This window comes from Sinohyriopsis cumingii, chromosome 6, assembly GCF_028554795.1.
Source record: "Sinohyriopsis cumingii isolate HCF-2022 chromosome 6, ASM2855479v2, whole genome shotgun sequence".
Lineage (NCBI taxonomy): Eukaryota > Metazoa > Mollusca > Bivalvia > Unionida > Unionidae > Sinohyriopsis > Sinohyriopsis cumingii.
Window position 1 is genome coordinate 21,290,654 of NC_142966.1, and position 16,718 is coordinate 21,307,371.

General features: G+C 34.4%; 1 protein-coding gene across 1 annotated transcript in view; it reads right to left on the reverse strand.

The window, feature by feature from the left end:
* Window positions 1-10,688: 10,688 nt before the first annotated feature.
* The window catches only part of LOC149796474 (uncharacterized), a 294,892-nt gene continuing 288,862 nt past the window's right edge, over window positions 10,689-16,718 (reverse strand). The window contains exon 29 of the mRNA XM_089961179.1: window positions 10,689-13,512. Coding sequence (XP_089817305.1) covers window positions 13,357-13,512 — 156 coding nt within the window. The 3' untranslated portion in view covers window positions 10,689-13,356. The remainder of the gene's footprint in view (window positions 13,513-16,718) is intronic.

The following is a 16,718-nucleotide window of genomic DNA, read 5'->3' on the forward strand; positions in this document are numbered from 1 at the left end:
TGAAATTCTATGGATACTAAGAGGAAGGCGTAGAAATATACCTTGGGGAACGAAAACATAAGCTTGCACACAAGGGTTCGAAACCATATAATGTACTGGAAGTGAGATAGAGAGCAGCAGCCTAAATTACCATCTCGCATATCAGAATTAAGGACCAGCTACGTGGATCAATATCCCTTACTTCGACCGATCCTCAAGAACTGGACAGCGTCATGCCAGCCAAAATTGTCTTGTTCACTCACGACCGGACGCGTCCAAATAACAATCTATCATACAGCCACCTTAAGAACGAACTTGTCCAGTCCGCTACTCGCATAGTGTCGCTAAGCACTTTCTGAGTACGATGCCCATATTATGTCTTCAGTACTCAATAAACCAGTTATACAACAACTAACCCGCGTAGTGCTGCTAGCGTTTCATGTGGACCTCCAGTTTATGCAGTACTCATGGATCAGTCTAACCTGCATAATGCTTCCAGGCACTTTCTGTGGACGACGTCCACTTTATATAGGCACTCTCATGGATCAATGTAACCCGATGTGACTCACCAATCAAAGATTTAAAGGCACGGATAATTGATGGTCTTGTATAAATTTGAACAGCCAAATGCATACGCTTCTCCTCCAATACCACAGGTTCCAAAGGTGATACCTGAAACAAATGAATCGGATTGTCTCCTCATCCATATTACTCCACTCAATCGGGAAATCTTGGATCAACCTCATCAATCTCGCAACAAGATTCGCCCAGAAATCGATATTTTCTATCATCTTTTTTAAGTAACCACAATGGCAGGTATTTCATCACAGCTCACAGTTCCTCAGTCTGCACATCTAGAGCTTATTAAAATACGCTCTCGGGAACAAACAGTTCTCGCAACCGGTGTGGAAAAATCGTTTAAGCACGATGGCTCCTCCACCACTTTAAAGGTATATGAAGGCAATGTAATATATTCCCCCGGCAATGTGCACAAGAACACTTTGTATCGTTGCAGGAAAATCGTAATAGCTACTGTTCCATGATCAATGGTGCACCATGTTATCATGGAAGAGAGGATATTGGATAAACAAAAGATCTAGCTGATCTTCTGTCCACTTTAGATTACGCATGTCCAATGTTTGCATCTGCGCTGAATTTCATTTATATGCATAGACTGTGCTCATAATAAAACTGGACTGCTCTGTTGTTTAAGTGGTTAGAGCGTCTGTCTTAGATGTGAGTTCGAACCCTGGCCCAATCATAATAAAACTTTATTACATTCTTACTAGCTTTTAGCCATTAGCTATTTCTACAAATTTGTTCTATTTGTATTTGCATCCTTGCTTGGCGCTCAGCATTAAGAGGTTAGTGCTAGGACTGGTCGGTCTGGTGTCAGGATAATGTGACTAGTGAGACATTATGCTATTATGTATGCAACATGATACCCCAGTGCTAGACAGCACTATAAACTGCCACAATGCAGACATCGTAGCAGTATGACTGAAAAATTGTTAAAGCTACATTAAAAATCTACAGCATACACACACACACTAAAACTCACTGTACATTTTGATATCAACCTATTTACTAAGTTTGATAATTTGATCAGAAAGCATTGACAGGCTCAGTCAATCAGATGCAAGATCACCTCATCAATATTCATAGTTCATGCTGATAATTATAACATTTAAAATCTTGATGATTTATTTCTACTTACAAAGCTTACTTAAAATCAGATCAGAAATAGTCCTTAATTAATATGCAATGACCTAGCTCATTATTGAAGTTGTCCAAGATATTGATAATAATCATAAGTTCCATGTTTCATTAAAGATGGATCAGAAATATGGTCTCCACGGTCGTAACAGCCAAACAGATAAAAGATATCCTCATTATTATGTGTGGATGTAGCTCATTATCAATTTGGTCTGAGATCCTGATGTTGTCTTAGAAGTATTTTCCAAGTCTGATCAAAATCAAATAAAAATTAGGCAAATCATAACAAGTTTAGTCAGACGCAGTATCAGCATGTGTGTCACTCATTATCAAACTTTACCAAGATCTTGATGACAGAAGCATATAACCAAGTATTATAAAAACTGGATCAGAAAATACTCAGAAAAATTGGAGTATATATTCCTCTTGTTCAGGGTCAGTGTGCTCTTGACCTTTACAATTATTTTGGAAATCATCAGGCTTTTTGTCTTGTCAACTGCAAACTAAAGTGTGGAGTTTAGAAACAGTATACAGCACGCCCTCGATAACTAGCGAACCCGCTTATAACGCTGGGTCAGGCGTTGATCCCGTTTTTAAAACCAGAAAATACCACACACACAAAACATTTACCCCTATTTCCTGATCTTGAAGAAAATCACGATCAAAGTTGGTAACTGAAACATTGATATATCGCACGTTTTACGGTCGAAAACGGTAGATAGGACCTGGAAATTTTAAGCAACATTTTCAAATTATCAACTTTTAATAAGAAATATAATTGGTTACAGTTTCTTTCCAAACGACATTCTTAGTACATTCTTAGGAAATTTCAATCAATAAAAATATCTTTTACACCTAGCATATGCAGTACAATAATATTTAATTGTGTGTGTGTGTGTGGGGGGGGCTCCAGACAGATCCTTCCCATTTCCATTAATATTTAAATGCCAATTAAATAATTTTCATTAAGTAAAATATGTGCTTTAATTCTATCTTTTGGTTCTTTTTAATGTTAATCATCATAAATGCAACTTGTATTTAAACGTTAAATATGTCATTCTACCGTAACAGCTATGTCCGCAAGCGGTTCTCCGAGAACCTAATTAAGTGCCGACCGTGTTTTGATAACTGACTTGCAGAAGTATTTGTTGTATTGTTGCACTGAATTAAAAACTGGCCTCCTTTGCATTATCACGTTAGTTATGTCCTTTGAATCAAATAAAGGGGGTGGAATTAAAAAACGTCAAAAAGGCATTCAAATCCTACATATTAAGATCTAGCGGCCCTGGTAATATGTCGGGTAAACTCACTTTAATTGATCAATCGAACACTGTTATAAATGTTACTGTGTATGTAACATAATTAAACTACCTTAAATTAACCGACTCATTCATAACTGTGATCAATGATAGCAAGGTAACCGAGCGAAACGAATACATCATAAAATAAACAGCTTGGTTCCATAGATACGGACCATTGTGGGCAATAGAGTTTCAGAGAAGTCCTACCTGGCACTCAGAGATATCATCAGGGTTGATAAGAAGTTTCACTGTTACTTCCAATGAAATCACGACATCAATTTTGTAGTAAATGAACAATACAAAATTAGAGTTTCAATGGAGACGATTGTCTCAAAAAAAAAAAAAACAGTCGCTAGTTTTGGAGAGAATAAAAGGGATCTTGTTTGGTAGTGTATCAACAGTTAGTCTAGTTCCTGCTATTTTTGCTACCGACTTGGCACCAATTAGTATGTACATTTGAGAGAGTGACTTATGTTACGTGTTTAGGCTCGAAAAAACATTAACACAAGAAAGAGTGAAAACAACAAGATCTGAAAAATTTAACAAATTAGTTATTTCCCTGCAAAATTACTGTAAAAATGAACATATAAGAACGTACGGTTTTAAGAATCAAATCCAAAATATAATCCAAGAATAATCCATGAATAAAATTTTAGAAGACCTAATACTGAAATGTTCTAATGATTTCAAGTTCGAGTCTCGACGAAGAATCCAAGATGGAAGACGATGATGTATGCTGTATCATGTACAGTGTGGCTGTCTATAGTTACTTGTCGAAACACAAGTAATAACACTCCGGTTTTGGAAATCCGAATAAATTTGTTAAGAAATGTCTTTGTTTAAGAATTCTGAATGAGCACTCAAAATATTTCCTGAGAAACGAGTTAATCTTTAAGAATCCAAATAATTAGAATAAACATTAAAATGTATTTCCCAAAATGACACAATAAAAGAAACACCTTTACGTCTCAGTGTTTAGAAGCCCAGCTGAGAGATCTGTCTAAGCGATGGTTTAAAACTTGAATATCGCACAAAACAGATGCCCGGATAAGGGTCATGTGATTACGCTTACATGGCGTACTCTCAGCATGGCCCTGACAAGAAACAATCATTTTACTCTGAGAAAAAAGTTGTTTACTTCACTAGAAACTATTTACAAGACTAGGGTCACGTATTCAATACAGCCTAGATCTCATTTTTTTCATTCCCACAATAAAAATAAATAAAATAAAAAACTTGTTGACGTGACTTTTGCTAAATTTGAATTAAGGTCGGGAACCAAACCAGCCTTATGTGTTTACAAAAATGAACGGTCAAGGTCAAACTATTTTCTGGAAAAAGTATGAGATCCTAGTAAACAAAACTATATTATTTTTGACAAATAATGAAATTAAAAAATAGAAAGATTTTAAAACTTACAAACAATTAAATCAGATATAAATTAAATCAATTATACATAACACTTCCCCCATAAAGAAAAACAAAATTTTTATTTTATAAATCTTTCTTTTTACCACAGACTAATTTTATATGAGGTTAAAAAGAACTCATACAAATTACACAGAGTGTACATGAAATAATGCATTGTTATATACGGGAAAGTGCGTCTGCTATTAAATTATCTAAATTATCTTTTCCCTTGATGTGCCTGATGTCAATATCATATTCCTGTAACAACAAACTGCTCCTTAGAAATCTTTGATTTTTATTTTTCATCATGCCAATGAAAGTAAGGGGTTTGTGGTAACTAACACAATAATCGAAGATGGAGCTGAATAAAGGTAAACTTTAAAATGTTGAAATGCCAATATTAAAGCCACACATTTCTTCTCCATTGTTGAGTAATTTCTTTTTGCTGTTTATTTAATTCCTTAGAAAAATAGCACACTGGATGATCAATAACATTTTCATCTTCTTGAATCTAAACTGCTCCAACCCCAACATCCCCTGCATCAACAGACGATTTAAATGATTGGCTGAAATTTGAAGCTGTAAGAATTGGCGCGCTTTTAAGTATGCCTTTCAACTTGTCAAAAGCCTCCTGACATTTTTCAGTCCAAAGGAACTTGTTTTTCTTGCTGAATAAATTTGTCAGGTAATTAGAGAAAAATAGGAACAAAATTATCGATAGTATCCGGCCATACCTAAAAATCGCATCACTTGCTTTTTATTAACAGGCACAGGGAATTCAGAGCTAGCCTGGACCTTATCAACTATTGGTTTAACTTCTCCATGTCCAACGATGTCCTAGTAAAGTTATACTAGCACGGTAGAACTCACTTTTAGACAAATTAATTATCAAACATGCATCAGCGAGTCTATCAAAGAATTTCCGAATTGTTGCTTTATGTTCTTTCCAGGTGTCGTTGTAGATGATGACATCGATGTAACCATCACAATTGTCTAGACCAAAGGTAATCATATTCATGAGACGTTGAAATGTACTTGGCAACCCTTTCATCCCAAACGGCATTACTTTATATTGGCAAAGTCCATCTGAAGTCACGAATGCCGAAATTTCCTTTGCTCTTTCCGTTAGTGGAATTTGCCGAAATCCTTTTAGAAGGTCAAATTTGGTGTCATACTTGTCATTCCCGATCTTATCAATACAGTCATCGATTCTTGGTAATGGGAATGAATCTGTTTTTGTCACACTATTCACCTTCCAATAATCAGTACACATACGGAAAGTTTTATCTGGTTTTGGAAGAAGTATGCATGCTGTACTCCGGTCACTTTTACTGGGCTCTATAAAATCATTCTCCAGCAAATACTGAATTTCTTTTTTCCAGTATTCCTGTTTGAGAGGGTTCGTCCTGTTCGCGTGCTGTTTGACAGGTTTGGAATTTATAATTTCAACGTCATGGAAAAAGTTGGTTCTCGTAGGAACATCTGGAAATAAGTGCTCATATTCAAATAATAACTGTTTAAGTTCATGTCTTTCTTGCTTTTCCAAATGTGAAAGTTTCTGGTCCAGATCTTTCATAATTTCTGAATTCCGAAGATTTGTCACTCCAACATCAGTAGAATGGGATGATATTCCTTTATTTAAATCTTCAGTGAGTGGGACAGGTACAACTAAATTAATTGCATGTTTAAACTGGCTATCTCTTTCAATATACTTGTATTCCTATACTTTGTTTAGATCCCAGGAGCACTAATATTATAATCTAACTCTTCATAACTTTATAAGGGCTGTAATATCTAATCTGAAGAAAATTTTGAAGAATGAGCTAGAGAGACAGAACCCCATTATTACCAGACTCAAAAGTTCTCTCCACTGAAGTTCTGTCAAACTATAATTTCACTTTTCACATTAACTGCTGAATGCCAAATTCAAGCATAATAGGCTGGAAAGTTCCAGACCTAAAATTTGACCCCTGACCCGATTTGATAGATTTGGGAAGGCCAAATTGAGTAAAAAAACTTTATCAAAGTGTTAATATTCCTTAAAGGAACTGCCTCTGGAAACTATGTTGATGCACACATAATTGATCAACAGGTATTGGTTACCTGACTTGGTCCTAGGTAAGGGACCAACACAATCTACCATAATTCTACTAAATGGTACATCAAAAGCAGGAATAGGTTGTAGATGAACCTTAGATATTTTCTGATTGGGTTTTCCCACCAAATGACAAGTATGTAAAGATCTACAGTATTTACCAACATCACTTTTAATTTTTGGCCAATAGAAGTGAGTGATAAGATCTTGTGATAAGTTTCATTAATCCCTAAATGACCAGCCAAAGGAGTTTCATGTGAATATGCTTTTCACTTGCCAGATCCATTTATTTTATTCTAAATTTATTTCCTCTCTCTCATTCTTCCTTATCTAATTGCATTTGCATTTGTTCTTTTTGTAATTGCATTTGTTTTTCTTTTTCTCTTTCTTCTGTTTGTAAATATATTTGTTCTATTTGTAACTGCATTTGTCTTTCTTTCTCTTTTTCTTCCGCTTGTAAATGCATTTTTCTTTTCTCGTTCCTGTCTCTCTCTCTCCTCTTTCTCATATTGTAACTGTGTATGTTTTTCTTGTAACTGCATTTACATATGTTTTTCTTCTTTATCTTTCTGAAGTTCCAGCTTTCTGAACTCCATCTTGTATTTTAATTCTAATTCCTTTACTTTTATGCCAGAGTCTGTTACAAACTTACTTATCAAAACCAAAGCACTTTTATCCAAAACATTCTTTTCTACTAAATACTGAACCAACATATTTCTTATTCCTTGTTTTGTTAAGGAAGCTTTTACCTCAGAAAGATCATATTCTGTGGCAAGTTGAATCAATTCATCTTTTTGGAAAAGATCCAACTGTCCCTGGGTAGGATTTGAAAGAAAGATTTCCACTTTTGATGACATGTTAGAAAACGCTTGCCGATTTCACAAAAAAATTTCAAAACTAGGGTAATTCAAATTTCAAAAAACTAAGTTCTGAAATATTCTAGCCAACATTCAAAATCCGGGACAAGCAACCCAATTCTTATGTTACGTGTTTAGGCTCAAATAAGCAGTAACACAAGAAAGTGTGAAAACAAGAAGCTCTGAAAAATTTAACAAATTATTTATTTCCTTGGAAAAATACTGTAAAAAATGAAAAAATAAGAACTTACGGTTTTAAGAATCAAATCCAAAAATAATTCAAGAATAATACACAAATAAAAGTTTAGAAGACCTAATATTTAAGTGTTCTAATGATTTCAAGTTTAAGTCCAGACGAATCCAATGTGGATTTTTGTTGTTGTTGGGTTTAACACCATTTTTCAGCACACGATAGGCTATACATGGCAGCCAGTATTAATGGTGGAGGAAGAACCCAGGAAAACCCTAGAAAGAACCACTGACCCGCGAGAAGCTACTGGCAAGCTTTCTCACATACCCACATTAGTCGAATCTGAGACTTGAACCCACGCAGACAGAGGTGAAATGGCACTGATCTATAACGGAGAGCACTTTAGACCACTCGGCCACTCAGGGCCCCGAATCCAATGTGGAAGGTGATGACATACGCTGTATCCTGTATAGTGTGGTTGTCTACAGTTCCCCGTAGAAACACAAGAAATAACTCTGATCTTGGAAATGTGAATAAAATTTTTAAGAAATGTCTCTGTTCAAGAATTCTATATGAACACTCAAAATATTTCCAGAGAAATGAATTAATCTTTTAGAATCCAAATAATTAGAATAAACATTAAAATGTAATTCCCAAATGACAAAACAAAAGAAACACCTTTACGTCTCAGTGTTTAGAAGTCCAACTGAGAGAGATCTCTTTAAGCAATGGTTTCAAACTTGAATATGGTGCAAAACAGATGCCTGGATAAGAGTTATGTGATTATGTTTACATGATGTACTCTCAGCATGGCCCTGACAAGAACCAATCATTTTAGTCTGAGAAAAAAAGTTGTTTACTTCACTAAAAACTATTTACAAGCCTAGGGTCATGTATTCAATACAGCGTTGATCTCACTCTTATCATTCCCACAATAAAAATAAATAATAAAAAAATTGCTGGTGTGACTGTTACTAAATTTGAATTAAGTTCAGGAAACAAGTTAGACTTATGTGTTTGTGAAAATGAACTGTCAAGGTCAAACTGATTTCTGGAAAAAGTATGAGTTCCTAGTAAACAAAACTACATTATTTTGACATATAATGAAATTTAAAAAAGAAAGATTTTAAAACTTACAAACAATTAAATCAGATATAAATTAAATCAAATATACATAACATATGTAAGGTAAAGTTGTTTGCATTTAAAACATGCACAATGGAGAGAATGTTGGCATACCTCTATGCTACTTTGATGTAATGTGGCTGACATTTCTTTGGATATTGTACTTTTGGAAAATGTAAATGATCTAAGGACACTGCTAACTAAAATAAAATTTACTGTTCTTAGCAGCTATTACAACAGGAAAAATGAAGTTTGCCAGACTAGACAATACCAGCTTCTGAAAGTGCAACGAATGAATTACCATACATATAAAATGAAGAAGAAAAAAAGGTTATTGGGTCTGTTTTATACAATTTACCTCTGAAGTTCAGTAAGTGAAAATGACTAAGTTGAGCTAGCACTTTTTTGAAAGGTGCACATCTGGTCCAAGGCCAAGCTGTATACTATATAATCCATATTACACACATCAATCATACACCAAAATAGTGGGAATTAAAGGTTCTTTGAATGATATCTAAGATATAAAAGGTCTTTTTTAAATAGCCAGTATAATCACTGAGAAAACCCAGGGAAATTCTTTTTCTTACAAATTCTAACCCTAAGCAAAACGTGAAACTGTACAGCACCACTTTTACTTTTACAAATCATTACGGGAACCAGAATAATCAACAAAACAAAAAGCAGTGACATAATACACAGATGTTTTCGTGTACACCAGATGGTTGTTGAAACCTGTTGGAACGATCTTTAACATGTTGGACATTTTGAAAATAAATGTTATTTATACAGAATAATGAACAACTTCATTAGAAAAAGCATGCTTTTAACAATTATTATCAATGTGATTGTAAAATGAGGATTCAGTCATTAAACCGTCCAGTTCCCTATCTTTATCCCCCCCCCCACCCCCGGTTTTCTTGATGTCTAAGTGGATTTTTTCAATTTTTGGAGGTCTCTCTGTAACTTGCACCCTCGCTTATATTGTGGTCAATGTTTGTGGACATCATTGTGCACAAGTTATCGAGGGAGAGGTGTAGTCAGTAGAACTGAGTAGCTGTCCAAAATGTAGTTACCATGACCATCTGAAGTAAAACTAATCAAGAGTTCTTTGTATTATTAGGGATACATATTTATATGTTATGGTGAAGCTATGTTAGCAGAACTCCAGTTGTTGAACACAAACATTTTTCATATTATGGTGATATTAACCTTTGACAATTTCAACTAAAAGCTGATCTGGTTCTTTTGTCTTCTATTGAACAGCTCACTTGCAAAGTTTGGTGGAGATTTGTGAAGTAAAAATCATGTTGTTGCAAGGAAACTGATTTGTTTTTGTTGGTCACAGTGACATTTTAAATTGACAGGATGCATGCATCAAGAAAGGTTTTCAAAGCAGACAGTCACTCCTTGGACATTACCACTAGAGAATTAGCTTTTTAATGATGCATCAGAAGATGCAAATATAGTATTTAAAAACAATATCTGGCATAAAAAAATACAGGTATATATTTCATTAAATCTGATGACTGTTGTCCTCTCAACTTAAAAAGAAAATGGCTTGCTTGGATCAATTATAGAATATCATAGCCAGGTCATGTACAGAATATACACTGTTTACCAATAAAGACTTGATTATTTATGTACCTTGATTCTTGACCTAACAGAAAGGACAATAAAGGGTCCTTGATAGCTAATTTTGACATTTCTGTTTCTTTCATCCTGATCTGAGTTTTTATACTAATGACTTTCATACCTTGGATCAAAGTTACTAAATGGTTTTCACAAGGAAAACGTGGTGAATGAAAATGCAGAATTTATATTCAAAGTATATTCCCCATCGAACCAAAACGAGTTTTATCAGTACTGCTGCTAGACCAGAGTTCAAGGCTGAGTCATTGAAGATACATGTATAGTAAAAATAAATATATTAAACTTAACACACACATTTACAGAGATCTCTGGAACATGAAATCAAGAACTGTGCATATGTTAAAGATTTATTTCATCAACGCATAACAATAACAAATATAAGTAACTTTTAAATATTATCATAGACTATTTTTTGAGGCTATTCACATAAGTGATTTTTTAATCTAGCAATAAATATAAAGATGTAAAGTTTTAACAAATACTTTTGTCAGGTAATCATGCCAACATAAAAGATATGTACATAATAGCATATGTTTTAAATATTTACAGTGATCAAACACATCTCTTCTAATGTTAAAATTCCTGGAACATGGATTAAAATTACTATAATGTCTCACATGAATGATAAAATAATTGTACTCTGGAAATGAGAGAACATGTTATTATTTATACCATAAAATAACAAAATAATTGTAACAGTATCACTGTATTGCAGGTTGGTAATTATTAGGCATAAATATGGCTTTCTGTTGCACTGTGCAGTTTTAAGTATAAAAGGGGGTTTAGTATTAGAACTTGCTGGCAATTATACAGTTTAAAAGATGTTCTTAAGACTAAAACAAAAAACACTGTCCAAAGATATATAAAAATTCTTCTTGGTTGACCAAAGCATTCATGTAAAGTAAACAACTGAGGTTACATTACTAAACAAAGGTTTTATAAAAATGCAGTCTTCCAGCTCCTGCCTCAATACACTTCAGCCTCTTCATATTTTGTCAAAACGTTTTAACCTTCAAATAAATCCCAGCTATGAATCTCTCCATCCCTTTTAAAAGTGTCAAGATAACTAAGACTAATGAAAATTACATTTGTATGTACAAAATATTATTGCTAACACATACGGCGATTAATGTTCTTTTAGATAACATTAAAATTTAATCTAAATACAACAGACAAGTTTTGTTAACTGGTCAGTCAGTAGTAAAAACAGCCAATAAAGCAAATTTGATATTGTAAATCACCACTGATTAAGTATTTAACAATTATTTGCATGACAGGAAAGACAGCACAATTATATTGCTGGAGTTATTGTAGAAAGCATTAACCATAATGTGTAAGAGAAGCAAGGCAATGGTGATACAGATTGTAATCCAAAAAAGTCAAGAAGTCCAACAGCAAATGGTTGAATTAAAGTCTGATTATACCTCCCCATTGATTTAAAAAATAAAAAATATAAATGAGATAAAACTGCAGTTAGTTCATTCACTGATTTATAATTTCAAATCTGATTATGACCAAGAGGACCTCTAACACCATTAGCATCTGTGCATTTCATTCCTCATGGAAGTTTTCATTGTCAAAGATGACCCTACTCAACAGTCATTTCCAATTCATGGACATGTCCATTTTAGTGAAAGGGTGGCTGCACAACTACACATACAAGGTAAAACTATCTCCCAAATTCTATATCACGTTGATTTTAAATATACTACTCCCTCGAAAACTTGTACCCAGATACCTCATTAACTTAATATGGTCACATTATCCCCCACCCCTGCCACATACCTTACTCCTCACCCCTGTTTCTGCTAAAACTAAAATGCATACATATAAATGTACACACACATCAGGGCACCAAAAATTATGATGGCTCTTGTTGGACATTTTTCCAGAAAAACTAACATGGTTACCCAATATTTTGTGAAAGTTATTAGAAAAACATTCAAAGGAGTATACAAATATGAAATAAAAAAGAAAACATCAACATTCTTAATTTTCACACAGCATCAGAAAATTTGTCATTTTCTCTGGATTATCTGTTGCTTTTGATTTAGATTCATCTTCCACACTACTCTACTCTGTTCAAACTATTAAAAACATTCAGGAAAACTATGCCATAGAATTTCACCCAACAACAGCATTTTATGCCATTCTACTGCTTGAAACATCTATATTCTGACTACAAGCATACTACATAGAAACTATATAACATTTAAGTGATGGGCATTTCTGGTCAACTCTGACAGTGAAGTTTTATTTCAAACATATGTTAGAGGATTATAAAGATTCACTGTTGTTACTAGTATCTTTCTTCTACACTGAGGGCTCTGCTATACATATATTATTTAAAAGGTCTGATCTGTGCAGACACACTGCTACAATGTTGAAAAAGCACAAGGTGGTATTGACTGATTACTGTAATATCTATGACATAGACCTTGTGGTGATAGTTCAATTTATATTTCATTCCAGTTGTGGAAATGATGGTGAGTAGTAATAAATATATTTACTGCACTATTTTTCCACAAAGAACCAAGCTGTTTTTATCTACCCCTATATAACAGCCGACTTTGACCAGGCGTAGTCCTGAAGCAGTTAGGCTGTAGCAAACCTAGTCAACTACACATCTGTTGATCACATTATGTGAGGGTCAAAATCTTTGATCGGTAAGTCATGTCTGGCTAATACATGTACAATGAATTCTGGATCATGATATACAAAGAAAAAGAGAAAGCAAGTGAGCAGATAGTGTGTGTCTCCCCAGAATAGGAAATAGAGTAACAGTCTAGATTTTGGTTAAGAAAAATCCAAGATATAGCTTATGAAAAATGACACATCTCCAGGATTGTGAAAACTCTCAAATTTGAACTTTATGTAAAAAATATATGACTTTACATACAACAATACAACATAAAAATACACATGTATTGTGATTAACATTTCAATATTGATTAGTTTTGGATAATCATCTTTTTTATTATTATGCTCCAATCATAGATTATCTGTCAATAATATCATGTAAATAGTAAATGATCAGTCCTCTGGTCCAAAACCAAAAACAGAGTCCATTTCAAACCAAGAAAGATCCTCTTTTTCCTTCTTCATTCTGTCTTTAGATGAGGATTTGAAAAATTTTCCTGTTGTTCTGATGGGAGTTTTTCTAAGATTTCCATTTGCACCCTGTATATTCTGGTGAAATAAAGAAAAAAAATGAAGCAACATGTGCAAAACAGAAATCAAAGTAAACTTGTATAGAGAAAATGATTGGTATAATTACACACACAAGGGTGACATTAAGGATTTTGCTTAGCCTGCATCCACCCCCACACAGTTTGACCCATTTGGCCATTGTTTTTGGGGGGAAATGGGTTCGTCCATTTCCAAGTTTTCTGGATCCATGTACTGGTAATTCTGAAATTTTGGGTGGTTGGGAGTGTGGGTGGTAGGTAGTTGTTCGTTGGCTCAGGTTTGGTGGGCAACAAGAGAACCTCAGCCTCTTGAAATGAGAGATTACAATCACTACTGCCTATCTTTCTGTACCTTGCATGAAAACTAATGGAAATTATCATTGTCTTGCCAGGATTGATGATCTTCACTTTGCTTTTAATGTACTTTAGTATTTTGCTACCGGGCTAATGATTACATTTCTCACAAAAAAATCTAAGTATCTAGAAAACAGACTGGTTTTACTCTCCTTTCATGAACTGCAAAAGAGGGAATGCATATTAACACAAACCAGAATGACTGGGAAAAGGTCAGCCACACTATAACAAATAACAATAGAATAATAATTGATGATCACCAATGGACACAAAATCAGGCATCTATTCAGACTGATTTTGTTGTAGGGTTTAACGCCACTTTTCAGCACAAGATAGGCCATACATGGCGGCCAGTATTAATGGTGGAGGAAGAACCCGGAAAAACCCCGGAAAGAACCACCGACCCACGAGAAGCTACTGGCAAGCTTTCTCACATAACCACATTAGCCGAATCCGAGACTCGAACCGACGCGGACAGAGGTGAGATGGCACTGATCCGTAACGGTGAGCGCTTTAGACCACTCGGCCACTCGGGGCCCCTATTCAGACTGAAAACTGGTCATTAAGAATGCATTTTTAAGTATCCAGTGGGCATAACATAATTATACCTGTTAATACCTAGCGGGGTATAAGTTTAATCTAAGTGAGCATTAAAATACAACATGAGCATACAGTGTACTCTACATACATAAATAGTACAATAGGACCTGTACTGAGTTTTATTCAGGACTTTAAATTATTAAGACTTGTGTTTGTAATTCTTGGATTATTTTGGGATTTAATTTGCAATACCTTAAGTTCTTTTTTCTCATTTTCACTTTGTATTCTAGGGAAATAAATTATTTGTTAAATTTTACAAAGCTTGTTGTCTTTCACTCCTTTCTGTTACTTGTTTTAAGAGCATATACTTGTAACAACAATGATTTGTCAACTCCATATCTTTCAATGATGACCATAATGTGTCATAAGTTTCACAGCAATCCACTAGAGACTGCAAAAATAGTTCCATGCACAAAATTCTATCATACACTGCATGTCAGTCAAAAAGGGAAATAACTCTAACAGAAAAATCACCAGAGCACAGATTTTGTCAGCATGTGCATCTTTGGATGACAATCATAATACATGTACCAGTATATACCATATTTCATAGTACATGTATCTCTAAAAGAGATGCAAGAAAAACTGTGGAACTTGTAGTGCTAACAACAATGTGTCATGCACTGTATAAAGCCACAAAACATGAGAGTTAACTCAAAACAAAAATTGTGGAAGCAAATTGATTTTTAGTATACAGTATACATTTTCAGGCAAAGACCATAATATTTACCATTGTAATCCAAATCCGAGTACCAGGTCAAATTTCAAGAACACCGTAGTTTTATCTTGTCTTTCAGCAGACTAACGACATAAAGATTTTAATACTCTCACTTTCTGAGAAAATAAATAATTTTCATATCAATGACATGCAGGTATGACTCAATTTAACAAAGAATTTAACAATGCCCATTTGGTAAGTAGCTAAGCTTTGCTGTCACCATGTTGGCCTCTTCTGATGCTAGACTGGTTTTCATACCTTCTATAACTAATGAAAAATACGAATATTCAAGCTATCTGTGGAACAATCTACTAGACAAATCTAATGCACTAAATGTTTGTATTGACTCAACAAATCTGTTTATGGCAATCACCCAAACAATCCATTCTGGTCAGAACTCAATAAATGTAACTCAGGGTCAGTTCAGTTATGACTCAATTATGTAATTGTTTTGGGCATCAAGTGGTGGCTGAAAATTCTCTGGTTTTAGACTTTCATAAGTTATTTTCAAAATTCAAGACTTTTCACAGTTGGGAAACAAATTATCATTTCTCCCGACTTTTTTTTAGCGTGGGGACCCTGAAGACCCTGAGGACACCTCTTGAGGCCTGCTATATTCTTTATTTGTGAGTTAAAGGTCCATAACTGGGGATGCTAGGAGTATGATGGCACTGATCAGGCTCCCCTGAACTTTTCGCATTTGGGTACCAGGAAACCCATTATAGTCTAAAATCTTTAACCCATTTCCAGGGTTCACAGAACTTTGACAACTCTGCCACAAAATACACTGAAGAACCTCCAGTAGGTTCATCTGTGATGGTTTATGCAAAAGGGGGCTTCTAATATAGCCCCCAGTGGTGCCAAGTAGGGAACTGCAAAGTGAGTGAGTCATCATCATTGTGTAAAGGGGGAAATTCCCATCACCAGCATCAGCTTGGGATATTTAAGATGATACAGCCAACATCTTGCTTTGAAGTGATATAATACAGAGAGCTTTTCTAGTGACAACACTGCATTGACTTTTCAAACATGAACACAGCTTTATTATATAATTTGAAATAAATTCACATGTAGCATTCAAATACAACATCCACCATTTTCATACTGGTGTTAGGTCACTGTTTGCACATTATTTCAAGCTGAAACTGCCCTATTTCCTACATATGGTCATAGAGAAAATGTCCTGTGAAAATGCAAACAAAATAACAACTTGACTTCACCTACATACCAGTTACTTCTGAAGCCTTTCTGTTTAGCAAGAACTCCCCTAACATTTATTCATAAAATAACATATTCAACAGTCATACACAATTTGAAATTATATGTTGCTCTTAAAACCAATAGAACATATTCAGTTGTGTTTTTGTACATGTATATGCTGATCTGAAATCACAAACTAGTAAATTACCATTTTGAAATTAAGTTATGATGTGAAAATAAAAAATAAAATGGAATTCCAGCCATTATTGTGAGAAATATTACACAGTTCTTGAAACAGCAGCAAGTGTTAAAGTGTTGAATTAGGGGAGAGGAGG